The following is a 24,797-nucleotide window of genomic DNA, read 5'->3' as shown; positions in this document are numbered from 1 at the left end:
AATGGAAAATGTGCCAATTTTCTCAAAATTAAGCTAATGATTTAATGCAACCCCAAATAAAAATTCCCATGGACCTTTTGTAAACCTGACAAGTTGATCCTAAAATTAATATGAAAAATCGAAGGACTTACACTGGCCAGGACACTACTGAAAAGAAGAATAAAGCATATGGGTGCCATCAACCTCCTGAGTAGCTTGGGGTACAGGTGCATGCCACCATGAAGTTTTCATTTTAATTATTGTAATTTTGAACTCCAGAATTTATATATTTTTCTTATAATTTTATCATTTCTATTACTTCATTGATATTCTGTTTGGTTACACATCATTCTCATGCTTTCCTTTGGTTGTTTAGACAAAGTTTCCTTTAGTTCTCTGAACATATTTTAAATAATTGATTTATACTCTTTGTCTTGTAAGTGTAATGTCTTTGTTTCCTTAGGGACAGTTCCTGTTACTTGCTATTTCCCAATATCACAGAATAAAGGACCACGTATAGACCATATTTTCCTGTTTCTTTGCATATCTGGCAATTTTGTGTTGAAAATGAGACATTTTAAGTAATTAATAAGGCAACCCTGGAAATCAGATTTTGTCTTCTCCACAGAGTTTGTTTTTGTTGCTGTTTGTTGTTATATGGCTTTTTTGAACTAATTCTGTAAAATCTTTGTCATACATATGTCACTAAAGTCTCTGCTGAGTTAGCTTATTAGTTGTCTAATTATAGAACTGAGATATCCTTAAATGCCTGAAACCAGTAACTATCCTAGTCTTTGCTGGAAGGTCTATGTGCTTGTTAGGGCATGCCTTCAACATTCAAGTCAGGCAGTGGACAACTCCACCTTGGCTATCACTTCCTGCTTGTGCAGAGGCTCAAGGTCCATCTGAGGTGGACACATAGGACCTTCCCAGGTCTTTCCTGGGCATGTGCACAGCCTTGTACTTGCAACTTGCATGTGACTCCTTACCAACATAGCATTCTCCAGCTTTTACTTCTAACCTTTAGATTTGCCTGTTGTTTGCCTCAATTGTTATTCACAGCTAGAGGCTGGTTAAATACTTGCTGTATGCATAATCATTCCATTTTGACAAATGCTCCCTGAGAAAAGATTTTTCCCACTGGGTAAGCTTAGAGTCAGGACAAGTAAAACAGCCTTGTAAGTAGGGTCTTCCAGGAAACCACCTGAGAAGTCAAATAATGACAACTGTCTGACAGTAAGTTTTTGAAGGAGCTCCAACCCCTTACTGCCCCCACCATCTGGCTATAAGCCTGTTGGTTTTCCAAGGATTCTGCTGTGCTGCAGATGAGAGGATAGGTATAGGACAAGTTAAAATAACAGAAAGCTTGCTATTCTTACCAAGATTCTGTCATTTTTTCTTTAATAAACCATCCCCAATTGCTATAAACTTTTGGTTAATTTCCAGAGTTCTGAAAGAGTTGCTTCTGATTCTTTGCCAGTTTCCTCATTCCTTTTATGGGGCAGAGTATTTTTTGAGGTTTTCAGTGTGACAACTTTCACTAATGTCATCCTCCACAGTATCTCAGTTACAGAGCTTTATAGGAAACCCTTTTATCCAAAGAAATAGGAAAATATGGCCTATATACGAAGGGAAAAGCAAGTAACAGGGACCGTCTGTAAGGAAACAAAGATATTACACGTACTAGACAAAGGGTATAAATCAATTATTGTAAGTATGTTCAGACAACTAAAGGAAACTATGTCTAAAGAATCAAAGAAAGTATGAGAATGATGTCTAACCAAACAGAATATCAATGAAATGATATAAATTATAAAATTGTAAGAAAAAATACAAATTCTAGAGTTCAAAATTACTATTAAAATGAAAACTTCACTAGTGGAGTTCAACAACAGATTTGACTAGGCAGAAGAATTTGTGAATATGAAAAGAGACCAACTAAGACTACCTGGTCTGATGAACAGGAAGAAAAAAGAAGAAAAATGAACAGACCCTCAGAGACGTTGTGGGTATATCATCAAGAATACCAACATATGCGGCTGGGCAGAGTGGCTCATGCCTGTAATCCCAGCACTTTGGGAGGTTGAGGCAGGAGGATCACCTGAGGTCAGGAGTTCAAGACCAGCCTGGCCAACATGGTGAAACCCTGTCTCTACTAAAAGTACAAAAAATTAGCTGGGCGTGGTGGTGGGCGCCTGTAATCCCAGCTAACGGGAAGCTGAGGCAGGAGAAATGCTTGAACCCAGGAGGCGGAGGTTGCAGTGAGTCAAGATCGTGCCATTGTACTCAAGCTTGGGCAACAACTGGGAAACTCCATCTCAAAAAAAAAAAAAGAATACCAATATATGCATAATGAAAAACACTAATCTGAACATCTAAGAATCACGGAGAATTCCAAGTACACTATAAACGCAAAGAGATCCAGCCCTAAACACATCATAGTCAAATTGTGAACGACAAAGAGTGACATGAAAGCAGCAACAAAGCAAATCATGACATACAAAGGATTTCAAATAAAATTAACTGCTGATTTCCTAATCAGAAACTACGTAGAGGCCAGGCACAGTGGCTCATGCCTATAATTCCAATGCTTTGGGAGGGTGAGGCAGGAGGAATGCTTGAGCCTAGGAGTTTGAGACCAGCCTGGGCAACACAGTGAGACCCTGTCTCTACAAAAAATAGAAAAAAATTAGCTAGACATGGTGGTACATGTCTGTAGTTCCAGCTACTCAGGAGGCTGAGATGGGAGGGTCGTTTGAGCCCAAGAATCAAGGCTGTAGTGAGCTGTGATTATGCCACTGCACTCCAGCCAGGGTGACAAAGCTAAATCGTGTCTCAAAAAAAAAAAAAAAGAAAAAAAAGAAAAAAAAGAAAGAAAGAAAGAAAAGGAAAAAAAAAAGAAACCACAGAGGCCAGAAGACAGTGGAAAGACATATTCAAAGTGCTAAATGAAAATATTATTAACCAGAAAGTCTACATCCAGCAAAACTCTCCTTCAAAATGAAGGAGAAATTAGCACATTCCCATATAAACAAAACAGAGAAAACGTGTTGCTGGCGCATCTCAAGTACAAGAAATACTAAAGTGAGTCCCTCACACTTAAATAAAAGGATGCTAGACAGTAACTTGAATGCACATGAATAAAAGAATAGGTAAGGTAACTACATAGGTTAATATATAAGAACATAAATGTATTTTGGGTTGTAACTCTTTCCTCTTCTCATTTAAAAAACATCTGCATAAATCAATAATTATAAATCAGTGTTGAAGGGCACATAACGTATACACATGTAATTTGTATGGCAATAACAACACAAAGGAGGAGAGAGGAAATGATAAACAGGAGTAAACTTTTATACACTATGGAAATTAGATTGGTATTTATCTGAATTATATTGTTAAACATTTAGGTATTAACTGTAATGCCTATTAAATAACTAAAAAAAATATTAAAAGAAGTGACAAGTGAATTAAAATGGCACACTAGAAAATATCTAACACAAAAAAACTAACACAAAAAACAACAGTAGGGAAGGAACAGAGAAACAAAATATAATTGACAAACCTTTACTAGAATAACCAATAAAAAAAGAAGATTCAAATTACTAAAATCAGCAATTAATAAGGGGACATTACTACCAATGTCACAGAAATAAAGGATTATAAGGGAGTACTACAAAGAATGCTATGCCAACAAATTAGATAACATAAATGAAATGGATAAATTCTTAGTGATATGGTTAGGCTTTGTGTTCCCACCCAAATCTCATTTTGAATTCTAATCCCCATAATCCTCACATGTCAAGGGAGAGAACAGGTGGAAGTAATTGAATCATAGGGGCAGTTTCCCCCATGCTGTTGCTGTGATAATGAGACTGTTCTAGAAAGATCTGATGGTTTTATAAAGGGCTCTTCCCCTTAGCTCAGCACTTCTACCTGCCGCCTTGTGAAGAAGGTGCTTTGCTTCCCCTTCACCTTCTGCCATGATCATAAGTTTCCTGAGGCTGTGCTGAACTGTGAGTCAATTAAACCTCTTTCCTTTATAAATTACCCAGTCTCGGGTATGTCCTTATAGCAGCATGAGAACAGACTAATACAGTAAATTGATACCACACAGAGTGGGGTGTTGCTATAAAGATACTTGAAAATGTGGAAGTGACTTTGGAACTGCGTATCAGGCAGAGGTTAGAACAGTTTGGAGGGCTCAGAAGAAGAGAGGAAGATGTGGGAAAGTTTGAAATTTCCAAGCGACTTGTTGAATGGCTTTGACCAAAATGCTGATAATGATATGGACAATGAAGTCCAGGCTGAGGTGATCTCAGATAGAGAGAAGGAACTTGTTGGGAATGAGAATAAAGGTGACTGTTGCTATGCTTTGGCAAAGAAACTGGCAGCATTTTGCCCCTGCCCTAGAGATCTGTGGAACTTCAAACTTGAGAGAGATAATTTAGGGTATCTGGCGGAAGAAATTTCTAAGCAGCAAAGCATTCAAGAGGTGATTTAGGGGCTCTAAAAAGCATTAAGTTTTATGCATTCACAAAGAGATACTTTGGAACTGAAACTTATATTTAAACGGGAAGCAGAGCATAAAAGTTTGGAAAATTTGCAGTCTGATAATGCTATAAAGAAAAACCCATTTTCTGAGAAGAAATTCAAGTTGGCTGCAGAAACTTGCATAAGTAATGAGGAGCCAAACATTAATCCCCAAGACAATGGGGAAAATGTCTCTAGGGCATCTCAGAGACCTTCACAACAGCCCCTCCCATTACAGGCCTGGAGGTCTAAGAGGGAAAAATGGTTTTGTGGGCCAGGTACAGGGCCTTACTGCTTTGTGTAGTCTCAGGACTTGGTGCCCAGTGTCTCAGTCATGGCTAAAGGGGCCAACATACAGCTCAGGCCATTGCTTCAAAGGGTGCACGCCCCAAGCTTTGGTGGCTTACAGGTGGTGTTGGGCCTGTAGGTGCACAGAAGTCAAGAACTGAGGTTTGGGAACCTCCACCTAGATTTCAGAGGATGCATGGAAATGCCTGGAGGTCCAGGCAGAAGTTTGCTGCAGGGGTGGAGCTCTNTTGAGACCAGCCTGGGCAACACAGTGAGACCCTGTCTCTACAAAAAATAGAAAAAAATTAGCTAGACATGGTGGTACATGTCTGTAGTTCCAGCTACTCAGGAGGCTGAGATGGGAGGGTCGTTTGAGCCCAAGAATCAAGGCTGTAGTGAGCTGTGATTATGCCACTGCACTCCAGCCAGGGTGACAAAGCTAAATCGTGTCTCAAAAAAAAAAAAAAAAGAAAAAAAAGAAAAAAAAGAAAGAAAGAAAGAAAAGGAAAAAAAAAAGAAACCACAGAGGCCAGAAGACAGTGGAAAGACATATTCAAAGTGCTAAATGAAAAATATTATTAACCAGAAAGTCTACATCCAGCAAAACTCTCCTTCAAAAATGAAGGAGAAATTAGCACATTCCCATATAAACAAAAACAGAGAAAACGTGTTGCTGGCGCATCTCAAGTACAAGAAATACTAAAGTGAGTCCCTCACACTTAAATAAAAGGATGCTAGACAGTAACTTGAATGCACATGAATAAAAGAATAGGTAAGGTAACTACATAGGTTAATATATAAGAACATAAATGTATTTTGGGTTGTAACTCTTTCCTCTTCTCATTTAAAAAACATCTGCATAAATCAATAATTATAAATCAGTGTTGAAGGGCACATAACGTATACACATGTAATTTGTATGGCAATAACAACACAAAGGAGGAGAGAGGAAATGATAAACAGGAGTAAACTTTTTATACACTATGGAAATTAGATTGGTATTTATCTGAATTATATTGTTAAACATTTAGGTATTAACTGTAATGCCTATTAAATAACTAAAAAAAATATTAAAAGAAGTGACAAGTGAATTAAAATGGCACACTAGAAAATATCTAACACAAAAAAACTAACACAAAAAACAACAGTAGGGAAGGAACAGAGAAACAAAATATAATTGACAAACCTTTACTAGAATAACCAATAAAAAAAGAAGATTCAAATTACTAAAATCAGCAATTAATAAGGGGACATTACTACCAATGTCACAGAAATAAAGGATTATAAGGGAGTACTACAAAGAATGCTATGCCAACAAATTAGATAACATAAATGAAATGGATAAATTCTTAGTGATATGGTTAGGCTTTGTGTTCCCACCCAAATCTCATTTTGAATTCTAATCCCCATAATCCTCACATGTCAAGGGAGAGAACAGGTGGAAGTAATTGAATCATAGGGGCAGTTTCCCCATGCTGTTGCTGTGATAATGAGACTGTTCTAGAAAGATCTGATGGTTTTATAAAGGGCTCTTCCCCTTAGCTCAGCACTTCTACCTGCCGCCTTGTGAAGAAGGTGCTTTGCTTCCCCTTCACCTTCTGCCATGATCATAAGTTTCCTGAGGCTGTGCTGAACTGTGAGTCAATTAAACCTCTTTCCTTTATAAATTACCCAGTCTCGGGTATGTCCTTATAGCAGCATGAGAACAGACTAATACAGTAAATTGATACCACACAGAGTGGGGTGTTGCTATAAAGATACTTGAAAATGTGGAAGTGACTTTGGAACTGCGTATCAGGCAGAGGTTAGAACAGTTTGGAGGGCTCAGAAGAAGAGAGGAAGATGTGGGAAAGTTTGAAATTTCCAAGCGACTTGTTGAATGGCTTTGACCAAAATGCTGATAATGATATGGACAATGAAGTCCAGGCTGAGGTGATCTCAGATAGAGAGAAGGAACTTGTTGGGAATGAGAATAAAGGTGACTGTTGCTATGCTTTGGCAAAGAAACTGGCAGCATTTTGCCCCTGCCCTAGAGATCTGTGGAACTTCAAACTTGAGAGAGATAATTTAGGGTATCTGGCGGAAGAAATTTCTAAGCAGCAAAGCATTCAAGAGGTGATTTAGGGGCTCTAAAAGCATTAAGTTTTATGCATTCACAAAGAGATACTTTGGAACTGAAACTTATATTTAAACGGGAAGCAGAGCATAAAAGTTTGGAAAATTTGCAGTCTGATAATGCTATAAAGAAAACCCATTTTCTGAGAAGAAATTCAAGTTGGCTGCAGAAACTTGCATAAGTAATGAGGAGCCAAACATTAATCCCCAAGACAATGGGGAAAATGTCTCTAGGGCATCTCAGAGACCTTCACAACAGCCCCTCCCATTACAGGCCTGGAGGTCTAAGAGGGAAAATGGTTTTGTGGGCCAGGTACAGGGCCTTACTGCTTTGTGTAGTCTCAGGACTTGGTGCCCAGTGTCTCAGTCATGGCTAAAGGGGCCAACATACAGCTCAGGCCATTGCTTCAAAGGGTGCACGCCCCAAGCTTTGGTGGCTTACAGGTGGTGTTGGGCCTGTAGGTGCACAGAAGTCAAGAACTGAGGTTTGGGAACCTCCACCTAGATTTCAGAGGATGCATGGAAATGCCTGGAGGTCCAGGCAGAAGTTTGCTGCAGGGGTGGAGCTCTCATGGAGAACCTCTGCTAGGGCAGTGTAGAAGGGAAATGTGGAGTTGGAGCACCCACAGAGGGTCCCCACTGGGGCACTGCCTAGTGGAACTGTGAGAAGAGGGTCACCATCCTCCAGACCCCAGAATGGTAGATCCACCAACAGCTCGTACTGTGTGCTTGGAAAAGTGCCAGATACTCAACGCCAGCACATGAAAACAGCTGTGAGAGGCTGTACCCTGCAAAGCCACAGGGCCAGAGCTGCCCAAGGCTGTAGAAGCCCACCTTTTACATCAGCATGACCTGGATGTGAGACATGGGAGTCAAAGGAGATCATTTTAGAGGTGTAAGATTTGACTGCCCTGCTGGATTTCAGACTTGCACGGGGCCTGTAGCGCCTTCATTTTGGCCAATTTCTCACATTTGGAACAGGTGTATTTACCCAATGCCTGTACCCCAAATGTATCTGGGAAGTAACTAACTTGCTTTTGATTTTACAAGCTCATAGGCAGAAGGGACTTGCCTTCTCTCAGATGAGACTTTGGACTTGGACTTTTGGGTTAATGCTGGAATGTGTTAACACTTTGGGAGTCTGTTGCAAAGACATGTTTGTGTCTTGAAATGTGAGGACGTGAGATTTGGGAGGTGCCAAGGGAAGAATGATATAGTTAGGCCTTGTGTCCCTACCCAAATCTCATTTTGAATTGTAATCCCCATTAATGCCCACATGTCAAGGGAGAGACCAGATGGAGGTAACTGGATCATGGGGGCAGTTTCCCCCATGCTGTTCTAATGATAGCAAGTGAGTTCTCACAAGATCTGATGGTTTTATAAGGGGCTCTTCCCCTTAACTCAGCACTTCTCCTTTCTGCTGCCTTGTGAAGAAGGTGCCTTGCTTCCCCTTCCACTTCCACCACGACTGTAAGTTTCCTGAAGCCTCCCCAGCCACACTGAACTGTGAGCCAATTAAACCTCCTTCCTTTGTAAATTACCCAGTCTCAGGCAGTTCTTTATAGCAGTGTGAAAACGGACTAATACACTTAGAAAGCCACATATGACCACAACTGATTAAAAAAGAATTAGAAAATCTAAATGTATGGACAGAATTGTATTCCCCCAGAACTCATATGTTGAAGCCCTAACCCCTAAATGTAACTGTATTTGGAGTTGGGCCTTTAAGGAGGTAATTAAAGCTAAATGAAGTCATAAAGATGAGGCCTTAATCTGAAAGGACTGGTGTTTTTTTGTGTTTTTGTTTTGTTTTGTTTTGTTTCTTGAGACAGTCTCTCACTCTGTCACCCAGGCTAGAGTGCAATGGCATGATCTTGGCTCACTGCAACCTCTGCCTCCCAGGTTCACATGATTCTCCTGCCTCGCCCTCCCAAGTAGCTGGGATCACAGGCACCCACCACTATGCCCAACTAATTTTTGTATTTTTAGTAGAGATGGGGTTTCACCATGGTGGCCAGGCTCAAACGCCTGACCTCAAAAGATCCACCTGCCTCAGCCTCCCAAAGTGCTGGGATCACAGGCATGACCCACCATACCCAGCCTAGGACTAGTGTTCTTATAAGAAGAAGAGATACTGGAGCTCTGAGAGTGCACACAGAGAAAAGGCCATGTAAGGACACAGCCACCCACAAGCCAAGGAGACAAGCCTTACCAGAAACCAACCTTGTTGGCACCTTGATCTTGGACTTCTAGCCTCTAGAATTGTGAGAAAATAAATACATGTTTTTTACATTACTCAATCTGCTGTATTTTGTTATGGCAGCCCAAATTGATGAAGATGAAGTAATCACAAAAAAACCTGAAAATACTCATAATTAAAAGAGTAGACATAATTATTTGCAGTGACTGGATCTTATTTGGATACTGATTTGAACAAACATTTTAAGTGAGAAAATTGGGGTAATGTGACTACTGATTGGATATACAGGAATTATTGATATAATATTTATGTGTGATAATACAGGTGTCCCTTATCAGAAGTGCACAGGGCCAGAAGTGTTTCAGATTTCAGATTTTTTTTTTTGATTTTGGAATATTTGCATTATATACTTGGCAGCTGAGCATCTGAAATTGAAATGTGAAATCTGAAATGCTCCAATTTTTGAGCACTTCTATAGAGTGTCATGTCAGCACTCAAAGAGTTTAGGATTTTAAAGCATTTCAGATTTCAGATTTTTGGATTTGGAATGCCTAATCTGTAGTTTTGTGCTTATGTTTCTTAAAAAATACTTTTCTTTTAGAAATATATATTATTTGTGAATGAAATGATATAATAAAAATAATACAATGAGAGGAGAGTAGGTAAGGAGTATGGATAAAGTAGTATTGGCTGCAAATTGATAATTGTCAAAGGTGGGTGATGGTTCCATTAATGGTTATCATATTATCCTTTTTTGCTTTTATACATGCTTGATTTTTTCACAGCAAAACTGAAAATGTTTACAATAATAATAAAATAGTATGGAATTGGTAGAGTTAAGCAAACGGACTAAAACAAAACAAAAGCTAAGAACATATAGCCCAGAAACGGACTATTGTGCAAGTAAAACATGCTATGTGACAGAGATAGCATTAACAATTACTAGGGCAAAGGGAAAATTCAATATCTGATGCTGGATCAACCCCTATTCAAATGACAAAAAAAGTCACTGGATTTCTCTACCTCACACAGCACACAAAATTAAATTCCAGATAAATTAGGGACTTAAGTATGAAAGGCAAAACTTTAAATCTTCAAAGACAACATAGGAGAATATCTTTCAAAACCATATGATAGACTTCTTAAATAAAAAACATTAGCCATAAAAGAGTCATAAATTATACTGTATTAAAATAAGAACTTCTATTTAAAAGACACTAAAATGGGAGAGGAGGAATATAAAATACATAAAATTGTGTAACTACAAGTCAGTCAGAAAAAGATGCAATAGAAAAAAGGCAAATAGAAAAGGCCCAATAGAAAAAAGGGCAAAAGATATGAACAGACATTTCACAGAAGAGGCAACATGTCCAATAAATATGTAATAGGATGCTCTGCTTATTAGTAATTAGGGATATGCTAATTATGACTATATTCAGAGACACCTACAGGATTGACACAAATTAAGCAGTCTGATAATATCATGTTTGGAGAAAATGTAGACCAATCATAAATTTTATATATTCTGATGGTAATGTAAATTAGTACAACCAATTTGGAAAGCAACTTAGCAATACTTTGTAAAGTGAACATTTACTAATCTATTAGCCTATAAATTCCACTCTTGCATATATATTTTAGAGAAACTCTTGAATATATTCTTAGAAGAGAAACAACCCAGAAGTTCATGATCAGGAGATGAATATATTGTCATACATTCACAAAATATTTAATAGCATTTAAAATGAATAAGCTATAGTTGTAAGAAATAACATGCATAAATTTTAGAAACTCATGTTGTATGAAAATAGGGAATTCCACATAACTATGTGAAGAATGATTTCACTTTTATTTATCTCTGAAATAAGCATAAACAATATGTTGTTTAGGCAGATGTATATACAAAGTAAAAAACAATTAAGCAAGAGAATGATAAACACCGTATTCAGTCTAGTCACTAATTCCTGGGGAGAGGCAGAAGAGAGAGGTAAGTCTTCTACTTCTTGTGCTGGTTGATTTCATAAGTTTGTGGTACTGTGCTTTATAACTTACATATGTTCTTGTGTAAATATCAAATATATTTTAAAAGGTTACAGAAAATTACTCTACATTAAAACATCATTAAAATGAAATTCATACCTTCAACTATGCTGGACTTAGCAAGAAATCCTGAAGATGTTTTTAGAGCTCCATTGAATACCACAAAACTTGCACCTGTCACTGATCAAGAAATACAACAATTATTTGTTTTAAACTGCTCATTTTTATGTTACACATTTGTTAAATGCAGAATGTGGATATGCACATAAGTACTCAATAAATGTTATACCCACACAACTTACACTAGAAAACTAATTAAAAAAACAACAAAAAAAGATAAAATATTACATTAAAATAATGCGGCTGGACGCGGTGGCTCAATCCCAGCACTTTGGGAGGCCAAAAAGGGTGGATCACCTGAGGTCAAGGGCGGATCACCTGACCAGCCTGGCCAACACGGTGAAACCTCGTCTCTACTAAAAACACAAAAATTAGCCAGAAGTGGTGGCAGGCACCTATAATCCCGGCCACTCAGGAGGCTGAGGCAGAACTGCTGGAACCCAGGAGATGGAGGTTCCAGTGAGCCAAGATTGCACCACTGCACTCCAGCCTGGGCGACAGAGCAAGACTCTGTCTCAAATAAATAAATAAATAAATAAAATAAATTTATATTTAATAAATTTAATAAATTTATTAAATATTTAATGTTTTTGATTAAAATTGATGGAGTATTATACTGTTTTAAAGTGTTTGTGCCTATATTACTGAGGGTGTAGGAAATCAAACATTCACTACTGGTGACAGCACAAATCAGAAGTCTTTACGGAGCCCTAACTTGGCATTTTTCTATTAAAATTAAAAGTAAATGTATCCTTTGACACACCAATTCAACTTCTAGGAATTTATCTTACAGATAGGTTCAAATGTGTACAAAACAGCATGTGTATAAAACTATTCACTATAGCGTTTTTATAAATAGCCCCTAAGGATTGGTAACAACTTATGTCCATCAATAAGGGACAGTTAAATGACATACAACATATAAAATGGAAAGTTCTGTAGAATATAAAAGCTCTTTATATACAAACATAGAATAATCTCCAAAGTGTGTTAACAACAACAAAAAAACAAAGTATAGAATGGAGCAAATATTAGGACTTGTCTAAAAAAGTGGAAGAAAGAGATAGATGTGTGTGTGTGTTTCTTAAATATATATTAAAGCAAAAATGTCTCTGAAAGGATATATAAGAACTGATAACATTGGTTTGGTTGCCTGTAGGGAAAGTAAGAGGATGGCTGGGTGGTCAAGGGAGGAAAGGAGATTTTTCACTATAAATATTAATAACTTAAATTTTACCACGTAAAAATATACCTATTCAACAAATAAATATTAAAAGTTGTTAAATTTTAGTGACAAAAATGCCAATATCATGTTAAGTGATAAAGTACAATATAAAAGTATAACTATCCAGTATAAAATCATCTATTTAACATATATGTTAATATAAGAAGGATATACAGTAAAATGTCAATAGTGACCATATCTTGGCACTTTTCTCTTTTACTACTTTTGTTTCTTCTTGAGATAGAGTCTCGCTTTGTCGCTCTGTCACCCAGACTGGAGTACAGTGGCATGATCTCGACTCACTGCAAGCTCCGCCTCCCGGGTTCACGCCATTCGGCCTCAGCCTCCCGAGTAGCTGGGACTACAAGTGCGTGCCGCCACATCCAGCTAATTTTTTGTATTTTTAATAGAGACGGGGTTTCACTGTATTAGCCAGGATGGTCTCGATCTCCTGACCTCGTGATCCGCCTGCCTCAGCCTTCCAAAGTGCTGGGATTACAGGCGTGAGCCACCACACCCGGCCTCTTTTACTACTTTTCAAAATGTATTTTCCAAGCTTACTACAAATAAGTATATATTACTTTTATAAGCAGAGGAAAAAATTTTGTTAGCAGCCAGGATGTCAAGACTATTTTAAGTATGTTATCCTATAATAATGTATTAATTTTATGAAATGCTTCCATTTGACTTTCAATTTGTTAGGCCTTCTACTGCAAGGGTTTGGTAATCATAGCAATCACTGAAGCCATTCAGCCAGAACCGAGAGTAATGTCATTCACAGATACTGCTTGCTATGTTTTATAAATCATTCTTATCCTTATCACCCTGTGCTCCCCAAACTAAGAGGAGTCAGAGCAGAGAGTGAACAAATGTGAAAAGAAATACCTTATTTCAGAAAGAAATTACTCACAGAAAGACTCCCACCCTATGGAATATACTAAACCTAAAGATATCAAAAGGAATACAGTCTTCCAAGTCTGTAAGCCTCATGCAGTCCAAGAGAAAACAAAATTAGAAGCAATTTTAAAATCTGTTGTGTAGCTAAAATTTCAAAGCATACTGTTTTATCACCAACAATTCAGCAAATAAGTAAATATACATATATTTCCCCCTTGAAAGGAATTCTATTAATTGAGGTGGTTTTGTAAATTAGCACTAGGAACCACGATGCTCACCTTTTCTAGGATGGCCAGTGGCACTGTTGGCCTGGGTTTGATAAATTCCATCATTCTGTATACACACTAGATGAGAATCTGCTTCTGTACTGAAACTAGCTCCAATGCTAATGACATGCTCATTAGAAGAATTTAGTACTTTCATTACCTGGAAAAAAACAAAAACAACAACATTTGTTTAGAAACACTTTTAACATTGTATGCCTATTCTAAGAGCCATGTTCCTGACTAGCTTCATAACTGTCAAGCTTTGGTCTGGACAACTCCCTGGGAATGTGATAGAAACAAATGTTTTAAAATAAAATCACTTTAGTTGAACAGTAATCACCTCAATAAAACAGTAAGGAGAAAAAAATATGATCAAACAGATTATTTACTAGCAAACAAATTCTATAATTTCAAAAACAATGTTTGTTGCCATAATACGTTAGTCTAATGCAAAACAAAAAATTTAATGTGACACAATTCTAAGGAACTCTAATGTTCAATAATTGTCATTTGAATAAAACAATTATACTTACATCGCTGTACTTTTTCCGTGGTATTTTTATGCAGCTTTTTCCCATTTCCATATGAATCAATAGTTGATCTATATTATGCAAGGTATACTGGTAATTTCGAAGGTCCTACATAGAATAATCGCATTACCATAAACTACTAACCATGAGCATTTTTCCATCCATTAAATCCTTCTTTAAGAAATCCTTCTCCACAACAGTAATAAAGAATATGATTCTCAGGAAAAATTTTGTAGTATTTAGGGTATCTCCTCTTTCTAGTTACAGAACTTCCAAAACAGAAAAGGTCTTCAAACTATGCATGGATAAATACAAGTGAGTCCACTGAAATATTTTTCTATGGTAACAGGGAAACACAAAATTACAAAAAGTATAAGTGGAAGGGAACTTTAGGTATCATCTAATCCAACACTTCCTATTATAAACGAGAAAACTAAGGCCATAATTTGCTCAAAATCACAAGACTGACTGACTTTACTAATACATTTACAAAAGTTTCAACAACTTTCAGAGGTCTGTATAGAGTTATTACATTACCTAAACATCCAAGAACTGCAGGAGAATGAATCAAAAGGCAATTAGAATCAGGTACACACACATGAGGAGATAGTACGTTCTAAAGAAGCAATTCATCAAAAATTGAGCACTAATATGTTAAAATAATTAGGATTTATTGTAAATGAATGGTCATTATACCAAACATGGCAAATTAAAGTAGGAAAATATAAATGTGTAAACTTTGCTAAATGAAGTTTTAAAGTAACAGTATAAAAACACCTAATAAAATAGTTCAATTACTCACAACAAGTAAGTTCATAATAGTGTGTCCTATTTCTCCAAAAAGAGATTTTCGGCCTCTGATACTTGTTAGAGGAGCAGGATATGCTATACATAAGAAAGGAAAACTGGTTACTATAACAACAACAACAAAAAGCCCAAATTATTGAATTTATTACCTTCAATTCTCATTCTACAAACAAACATTATGTAAAAATATCACCCAATCAGTTCTTAAGGGAGAGAGATAATTTTTTTTTTTTTTTTTTTTTGAGACAAAGTCTCACTCTGGTGCCCAAGCTGGAATGCAGCGGTGCCATCTCGATTCATTGCAACCTCCGCTTCCAGGATTCAAGCAAGTCTCCTGACTCAGCCTCCCAAGTAGCTGGGATTAGAGGCGCATGTCACCATGCCTGGCTAATTTTTGTATTTTTAGTAGAGACAGGGTTTCACCATATTGGCCAGGCTGGTCTCAAACTCCTGACCTCAGGTGATCTGCCCACCTTGGCCTCCCAAAGTGCTGGAATTACAGGAATGAGCAACCACACCCAGCCAAGAGATAATATTAACACTTACTGTGTATCTATGTATCTACTAGATGCTACATTGAACTGGGAACTATACATACGTTATCTTACTTAAATCCAACAACAACCTAATGAGTATGTCTATACTATTTCATAAATGAGAAAGTTGAGACACAGAAATGAATCAACTTGTTCCTAATGACTAAGTTAATAATTGGTGAAACAGATTTGGAACTAGGCTTGTCTGATTCCAAAGTATTTCATCTTTTCATTATACATCTTGTTTCTGCAAAATTATAGAGGGTGGAAAATTACGATAACTGGTTAGAACTCTACAAATTTCTGATAATTTAAAGATAAATACAAAGAACTAAAGACTTTTAAGGCATTCATAATTAATATTCAATTGTGCTAATTTATGAATGGTAGTAAACTTTTAAAGTTCTTGGTTCAGCATGATAAAAGAAATATACAGATAGAGTCAGGGAAACTAATGCACAAAAAGGGAAGGGACTCGAGGTTGGTTACCTAACTATGTTCTTTCTTTAGAGCACCATAAATACTGGACACCAAAAAGGAAAAGAGACCTTACTGGCAACACAGCAGGGATTCTGAAGGAAAGACGGCAAGACTATTTCTATAGTGATAACACACAGACACATTTGTAACCTTCAGTTCTCAAGTTAGGTCTTAAGCAAACTAAACTCTTTAATGCCTATTACACAAATACACTTCTTTAAAATTCTAAAGAAGCACCACATATCCAACATAAGCTGCTTTAAAGACTTAAGTCAAAGTAGTCATATTCTTGCTAGTACAAACATATTTTGTAATTTTAAAAAGGCAACTAAGTTATTTGAAGGACAGTGGGTCTAGATTAGAAAAAAATACAAGACATTAGTGTTAAAAGACATACAAATGATAAAGGACATGATTAACTGCTAACTTTTTGCCCTATATGAATAAGGGGGCATCCTTTGCAATATGAAGAGGCAATTTTGTTTAAAACACTGTTGTCAACAGGTTATAGCTTAGAATGACATACTATCTGAGTCACAAAGGGACCTCATAAATCATCTATTTGAACATTTAATGGTATTCAAAACCAGTGATCTCAGCATAAAACCACAGATATTTTCAAAAGCATTTAAAAATTACTAATTTGAGACAGTTACTTTCAGTCTTTATTCTTGGGACTTTAACTTTCACATTAGTTTTTTCAAATGTACGTTACCTCTGTAACAAAATACACACACACACACACACACACACACACAGAGTTCACATCTAAAAAGACACGGGCACCAATAATATCAAAGTGCCAGTCTATGTAAAATCTAGTCGAACAGAAAGAATTCAGAAAACAGCTGAGGCAATTATATATAACTGACAATTTCCCCGCATTACTACTAAATAGCTTATCATAGCTTTGCAGTTCCAATCCCTATGATTTATGAGAAGCCCTTCATATTGCTCCATGATTCTCCAACCTTCAGTGTGAGAAAACCAGACTATCTAGAAGTGCTACTGGCAAAAATACTGGCCATACTTACAGACATGTTCCATAATAATTTGATTAGCTAGTTTATTCCCCTAATCTTCTATTAAAAAATATTAAATCAGAGGCAAAATACTGGGCTGAATTGATGAAACATTTGGCTTAAAGTGAAATGTCTTAAGCTCTTTGGTTCACACAGTACAAAACCTAAGATGCAAATTAAATTTTGTTACTTTTCCCACAAGTTAATGGCATCACACATGTAAATCTTAAATGGTAAGGAACACCCATCCCCAAAATCACAATTTAATAAAATTTGCCAAATAGATTATCCCTTCTTTTCAATTTGTCTATTCTGAAACAGTAATCACCACTTTTATAGCTTCTCAACATTTAATTTTCCTCCAAGAAAATCCCTACCAACTTATATTACAATCAAATGTCTAAAAAGTTAATTAGACGTGATGTACTTCAAATGCAATAAATATATTTCTTTTAAAAGTCAGAGATAAAAGATACAGGGGGAATTAAAAAAAGTTTAACACTAGAAATGATTCTAACTCAGAAACAACCATATATATAAACATCACAGCAGTTTTAGAATCACCAGTTGTGTCAAGGGTAGATAAGTAAATACACACACATGCCCATACACATGAATGATACAGGCTATATCACCTTTGAGAGATAAACATCAGAATATAAAAATAAGAATAATCAAGCTTAGAAAATAACCACAATTTTAAGTACTTCCTTCCCTAAAATAGTTAGCTTTTAATTATAGTCAGTAACTGAAAACAATAGCACTGCCAACCCAAAATCCTTTATGTTTGGCTTTATAATATAGAAAAATGGAGAGAGGCAATGATTTACCTTCTTAATACGCAGGCAACATAACAAACTCCCAACAGTAGATACTTTTAAGAAAATTTTAGCAAAAGTAATTAACACATGTTGAACATCCCAAATTTAAAAACCTAAAATCCAAAATGCTCTAAACTCTGTTAACTTTTTCTTCTTTTTTTTTTTTTTGAGACATAGTCTTGCTCTGTCACCCTGGCTAGAATGCAAAGGCACGATTTCAGCTCACTGCAAATCCGCCTCCTGGGTTCAGGTGATTCTCCTGCCTCAGCCTCCTAAGTAGCTGGGATTACAGGCACCTGCCACCTCACCCAGCTAATTTTTGTATTTTTAGTAGAGACAGGGTTTCACCATGTTGGCCAGGCTGGTCTCGAACTCCTGACCTCATGTGATCCACCCACCTTGGCCTCCCAAAGTGCTGGGATTATAGGCATAAGCCACTTGCCCGGCCTATAGCTTTTTCAAATGCCAACGTGATGCTCAAAAGAAATGCTCACTGGAGCATTTCAGACTTTGAATTTGGGATGCTTAACTGGTATGTATTCTGTGAATATTCCAGAATCTAAAAAAGTCCAAAATCCAAAAAACTGATCCAATACATTTCAGATATGGCATACTCAACCTGTACTGTGAAAGTTTTCTGTTTTGTTCTGAAATTTAAGAAGAAAAGTTTTAGGTAACAAAATAACTTATGAACATCTAGAAACTTGAAGATATACCACAGTTATCTAGACCAACCTGGTAGCACAAGAGGGTTATCTTAGAATTTTAAAAGCATAGCAAAATAAAAGTTAATCCATTAATCCATTAAAATTGATGTTAATGATTCCCTGAAAGTCTTTACATTCTTTGAAAATATGCAATTTAACTTACTACTCTAAAACTTACCTTTATATTCTGCACCCAATCTCAACATTAAACGCATAGGAAAAACCTTTGCCCAGGGAATCTCAAGCTTCTGGATAAGAATTCCACAAAGAAAAGGATTACTTGGTAATGGGAGATCATCAAGTTTCTGAAAAGTAGGTGTAATAAACAGGAATCCTCCGTGATCCTTGCTACTGAGAAAAGTCTCAGTAAAGGTAATACTGTCCAAGTTTTCTATGTATTTTCCTGCAAAATAAAATCATTAGTAAAAAGATTTTAAGTTGTTTTGTTATTGTTTTGAAGAAATGTTCTAAGTTTGAATGTCCCAACATAAACTGTCTTAAGACACTACAGATTTTTTTTCTTATTTTTGTTCTTGCAAAAGCATCTATTAAATACCTTCTGTACACAAAGCTCCCAGTTATTCCTGGATATTGGGGATTATGAACAAAAACTCGAAAATGTTTCCAACCTTTCAGTTTTTCTCCTTACTGCATGCATGGTCATGTGAAAAATTATCAAATCTCCTAGTCTTGTACAGACAGTAAGGAAATTACATAGATACATTTAAAAATCAAGGAGGCAGGCCAGGCACAGTGGCTCACGCCTGCAATCCCAGCACTTTGGGAGACTGAGGCAGGCGGGTCACTTGAGATCAGGAGTTCTAGACCAGCCTGGCCGGCATAGTGAAACCCTGCCTCTACTAAAAATACAGAAATTAGCTGGGCATGATGGCAAGTGCCTGTAATCCCAACTACTTGAGAGGCAAAGGCAGAAGAATCGCTTGAATCCGGGATGCAGAGGTTGCAGTGAGCCAAGATGGTGCCACTGCACTCCAGCCTGGGTGGAGACACTGTCTCAAAAAATAATAATAATAATAATAATAATCAAGGATATATTTCCATTTTTTAAATACAAAAATCTGCATATAGACACTAATCACATAAAATGTTAGTTTTAAAAGACAAAATAATCATTAAGCTATTTTCAGAAATCATCAATCTCTTCAAGAAATAATTCTTTAGTATAGCTAGCACAGGCAAAAGCATAAATGCCTTTAATTTATCCATTCCCTAGTCTGAACAGTTCAAAATAAAATGCCATACCTTTTAGAGCATCCTTATATATGGTGATAAATAGTCTGAAGATGTCCTTAGGAATAGTATCTTCATTTGGCAAACGTAACAATAGAATAATAATTTCTGCCTGTCCTAAGCCATGCAATCCATTGGTTGAAAAGTACCAATATTTGTCTGAGGAATCTTAGATGATAAAAGAATATAACTATTAAGGTCAACTTCTATTAACCAAAAAACTAAGAACAATTGTTTCTGCATTTAACTTTTCTTTTCTTTTCTTTTTTTTTTTTTAAGCAGAGACAGGGTTTTGCCATGTTGGCCAAATTGGTCTCGAACTCCTGACCTCAAGCGATCCACCCACCTTGGCCTCCCAAAGTGCTAGGATTACAAGCGTGAGCCACCGCACCCAGCCATAACTTTTCAAATTCCTTGTGCTCCCAAAGTTCTCCTTGTGAAAACCTTAAATTGATTTGTAGAAGATTCATATAAAGTAAGAAAAAGGATTATCATAGGGAGCCAATTAATAAATAACACTAAAATAAAAGATGCACTAAATGCTGAAATGTAGTGGATAAGAATCTAGTTTCAAATAGAATGAAAAGCTGATAGATGCATTATGGAGTAGTGAGGATTATTAATCATTAAGGATTACTTCCTTACTCTTTAGTTAGGTCACATGTCACTTATTTAAAACTGTCTTTATTGCTACTAAATCAGGATTGCTGCTTATTTCGGTTACTAAATTTCAATTTATCTAAAAGCCACAGGACATATAGTCAATTGTATCATGAGAATCAAAATACAGCTCAGCTATATAAGCTCATGACCTAAACCTAAGATTGACTGAGGGATGCTAATACAAATCTGTAAGCTCATGTTTCAAGTCCTACTGAACATAAATTTGCAAAATTTATTTACAGTCATATATGGCTGAAAAACCAATATCCAATCCTGCTTATTTTTCACCATTGCCAGTCAAAATCTAACCTGAAGATGTAATTAATTGAGAAATCCTGCTTACCAATTAAGGAAATAAGGATAAATTATTACTTACAAAATACGAATTTGACATTCACGAGCAGATTTGCATTTAGGACAAATGTAACAGGATGAAAGCCTTCACCTTCAAGAAGCAAAATGATCTGCTCATGAGATGGATGTTCTTCTACTACAGGCACTAAATGATGAAAGTAATATATTAATCAGGATAAATATCCTGTTAAATATGCTTACAAATGAGAAAAAAACAAATTTATAAATCCACTAGTGGCCTGATCAAATTTAAAAACAAAAGCAAACATGTTTCATAAAATCAGTCAACAACCTAGACAACTGTTAAATAGTAATCTTTACTTTTCTTTCCATGTAAAGTTATTAATACTGTAATGCATATAGTATATTTATACTATGTTGATTAAACAGCAAATGTATACAATTTTAGCACCTTTTAAGGTTTTAAAGTTTAAAGTTTTAAGACAAACGTTTTTATAAAGTGGATTCCAGTTTGGCAGGCACTCCATTTATAATTTTTGAAATTTACAAGTCTGTGAAAGTAGTCTAGACCCATGTTATATATGCTGCTTGCTACCACACGCCTGTGTCAGCTACTTGCTACCATATGCCTATATCAGTAACCAGGTAGCAAAAAAATAAATAAAAATAAAATAAAAAATCTTGACAATCAATAGAAAGATACGCATGGCGCACGAAGAACAGGGCTTACTATATTTTTGCCACTACAGCTAGATTCATGTAATGACTCCTGCTGATAGAACAGAGATCCAAAGCTTCATTCCCCTACACTATCACACAGAGAACCACCATGTGACATAATGCCTGGAGTGACAAGTGTCTATCCTAGAAATCACTTTGGGGTGGGGGTTAGCCATAGAATCTCCTGCTTGTAAAGGACCTTAGAAATCATCTAGGTTCTCTCTATTTACGAAGGAAACTGAGGCCCAAGGAGATTAAATAACACATTACAAGTCATAGATGTAACAAGCAGCAGACAAGGAACTAAAATTCCTAGCTTTGCCATCCAATCTAATGCTCTTTTCTTCAGGTATCATGCTCATAAAAAAAAAAATATTAATAGAGTGCCAAAATTCTAATACAATGGAAACATTTCTTCAGACTAAAACTCTATGAGCTTCCCTATTGTATTGGAGTTTGCGTCATTTGAAATTAGGGAGCCAGATGTGATAAACGGATCATAAAAGTTCAAATACTTTTAGAATTTGTTTTTAATATAGTAAGACTTTCTGTAAACAAGTTACCAACCCTAGTACATATTGCAACCAAAGTAAAGTTTTGAAAAAATCCATTTCATATGTCACAGACAAAATTCATCAATACATATTTTTTAATCTTTTTAAATTTAAATAACTGCTCTCCTACCTGATCCCTTTTCTCCAGATGCAACCAGAAGTGGGGGCAAACTGTCCTCATCATTAGGTAGAAGACTAATCTTATTGCAAACATACTTGTTAATATCACACAGTAACCTATAATCTGAAATACCAGCAATAGGTAAATTGCTGTTAACTAAGGCAACAGTAGCACTAGATGGTTCTTCAATTTCTGCAAAAACATCATTATCTAGTGTAAATGAACCAGAAGTAGGCAACCCCTCATTTCCTGTGTTTATAGGCAATTTTTCCACTGATGGAACCTGAGAAATAGGACTCTGAATTATCTCATTTCTTGTAATATCTCCTGTCTCATTGTTTGGTTTTTCCACTGTAGTAGAATGGGAATGATCCACTGTGTTTACTGTCTGTAAAACATGGAATAAAAAAATTAACAAATCAGTTCATATTCTCTGTTCAACTATGAAATGAGATCACTATAGCCAAACATCTTTTTAGTAAGAATAAAACCAAAATGGGTTCAGAAATTCTCTTAAAGTCAAATTTCCCAAGAAACAGTACCATTTTGATTCTTCAAATTCAGGAGCATAACGTATTTAGAAGTATAAAGTTTTAGTTTTACTGCATGCTCAGGTAGGTATTAATGACTTAATATTAAGACTGGAAAAAATGAGGCAAGAAGAACTTCAAGATCCCATACCACATCACACAGTGAGCAAGCTTAGTTCAATCCAAGGCTCTCCCCTTCTTATGATAGCCAAAAACCCTTGGGTGGGTAGGGAGGAGGGACAAGGCAGGAAGAAGGCGAGGGGAGTGGTTAGGAAGCAGCGCATTAGCTATATTCCACAAGAGTAACCACCTGGAATAAACTACCCATAAAGACTATTTCAAAAAAGCCTTTTTCTTTTTAGACTGTACAAAGTCAATATGAAATAAGAACCATTTATGAACTCAATATTTACTAGCCTGTTCAGAGTTTCATTAATATAGATTGACAGTAGGTGCTAGCTAGGAAACATACCCATGGTAATTACAGCTATTTGTAAAGTGTAGCTCATGAACTCTTGACAAACAGCAACAGGGCCGGTAAGTATCCATCTTTTTTTTCTTTTTTTGAGATGGAGTCTCACCCTGTTGTCAGGCTGCAGTCCAGTGGCGCAATCTTGGCCCACTGCAACCTCTGCCTCCTGGGTTCAAGTGATTTTCTCCTGCCTCAGCCTGCCCTAGTAGCTGAGATTACAGGCATGCGTCACAACAGCCGGGTAATTTTTGTATTTTTTTAGTGTAGACGGGGTTTTGCCATGTTGGTCAGGCGGTCTCGAACTCCTGACCTCAGGTGATTCACTCACCTCGGCCTCCCAAAGTGCTGGGATTACAGGGGTGAGCCACCGCGGCCAACCTAGTATCCATCTTTTCTAATATATATATGTAGCTAGAATCACCCAGGTGACTGGCACAGAGTAGATGCTCAATAAATCTATTTAATGCATAAAACATTACTAATTCATACATTTATACTTGCTTCTATGAGTATGTGCCACTTTACAATGAGAATTCTTAGTGATCTGGGATTCTGTATTATATATCTTATGTTTAACACCTAGCACATTTAGGCAAATGCAAGCATAAGTATCATCATCACATACTTTCTTGAATGTTTCAAAATAACTAAATAGATATTAGTATAAATTAAATTACTAAATCTGTTACATTTCCCCAAACCAGTGGTTCTCAAAATGTGGTCTAGAGATCCCTGGGGTCTCCAAGACCCTTTCAGGGAATTGGTGTGGTCCTACGATTTTTTTCATATAATTTAACCAAAAAAAAATGTATCACAACACATAGAATGTAAAACCAGATGTGTGAATATGTCAGTCAGGCATTAAAGAAATTGGCAAAAAGGCAAAACAATGCCTCTATTCTCACTAAATTTTTGTTCTGAAAAAATTTTTTCATAAAATATTATTTCATGTAATATTTTGTATTAGTTACAAAATATTTTGTAATTAGTTAATAAATATTTAAATTTCTGAATTTTAATTTTAATATAGTAATTATCAATAGGTATAACCCACGAAACCTATAGTGCTTTAGGGTGCTCAATAACTTTTAAGAGTATAAAGGGGTCCTGAGGCCGAAAGTGTGAGAACCAGTCCCTTAAACTGACATTTAAAAAAGTAAAATCTGGGCCAGGTGCGGTGGCTCACTCCTGTTATAACCAGCATTTTAGGAGGCCGAGATGGGCAGATAACTTGAGGTCACAAGTTTGAGACCAGCTGGCCAACATGGTGAAACCTCGTCTCTACTAAAAATACAAAAATTAGCCAGGTGTGGTGGTGGATGCCTGTAATCACAGCTACCCGGGAGGCTGTGGCAGGAGAATCACTTGAACCCGGGAGGCGGAGGTTGCAGTGAGCTGAAATTGCGCCACTACACTCCAGCCTGGGCGACAGAGACTCCATCTCAAAAAAACAAACAAAAAAACAAAAAACAAAACAAAACAAAACAAAAAACAGGAGCCAACACAATACCAAAGGGTCCAGTACAGAGAGCTCGGATCTGTGCCTCCGCGTGAGCCCCGACTCCCTGTGACCTTGAACAGATCTTTCTTTTTTTTTTTTTTTTT

General features: G+C 36.5%; 1 protein-coding gene across 1 annotated transcript in view; it reads right to left on the bottom strand.

The window, feature by feature from the left end:
- ZFYVE16 (zinc finger FYVE-type containing 16) overlaps nt 1-24,797 on the bottom strand; it is a 61,433-nt gene that overhangs the window by 10,286 nt on the left and 26,350 nt on the right. The window contains exons 7-14 of the mRNA XM_017870894.1: nt 22,200-22,578; nt 20,857-20,979; nt 19,830-19,985; nt 18,745-18,969; nt 14,996-15,078; nt 14,197-14,301; nt 13,676-13,823; nt 11,255-11,335 (exon numbers count right to left, since the gene is read on the bottom strand). Coding sequence (XP_017726383.1) covers nt 11,255-11,335; nt 13,676-13,823; nt 14,197-14,301; nt 14,996-15,078; nt 18,745-18,969; nt 19,830-19,985; nt 20,857-20,979; nt 22,200-22,578 — 1,300 coding nt within the window. The remainder of the gene's footprint in view (nt 1-11,254; nt 11,336-13,675; nt 13,824-14,196; nt 14,302-14,995; nt 15,079-18,744; nt 18,970-19,829; nt 19,986-20,856; nt 20,980-22,199; nt 22,579-24,797) is intronic.

Source organism: Rhinopithecus bieti, unplaced genomic scaffold (genome assembly GCF_001698545.2).
Source record: "Rhinopithecus bieti isolate Rb0 unplaced genomic scaffold, ASM169854v2 scaffold_5216, whole genome shotgun sequence".
Classification (NCBI taxonomy): domain Eukaryota; kingdom Metazoa; phylum Chordata; class Mammalia; order Primates; family Cercopithecidae; genus Rhinopithecus; species Rhinopithecus bieti.
This window is presented reverse-complemented; position numbering and strand designations above follow the sequence as displayed.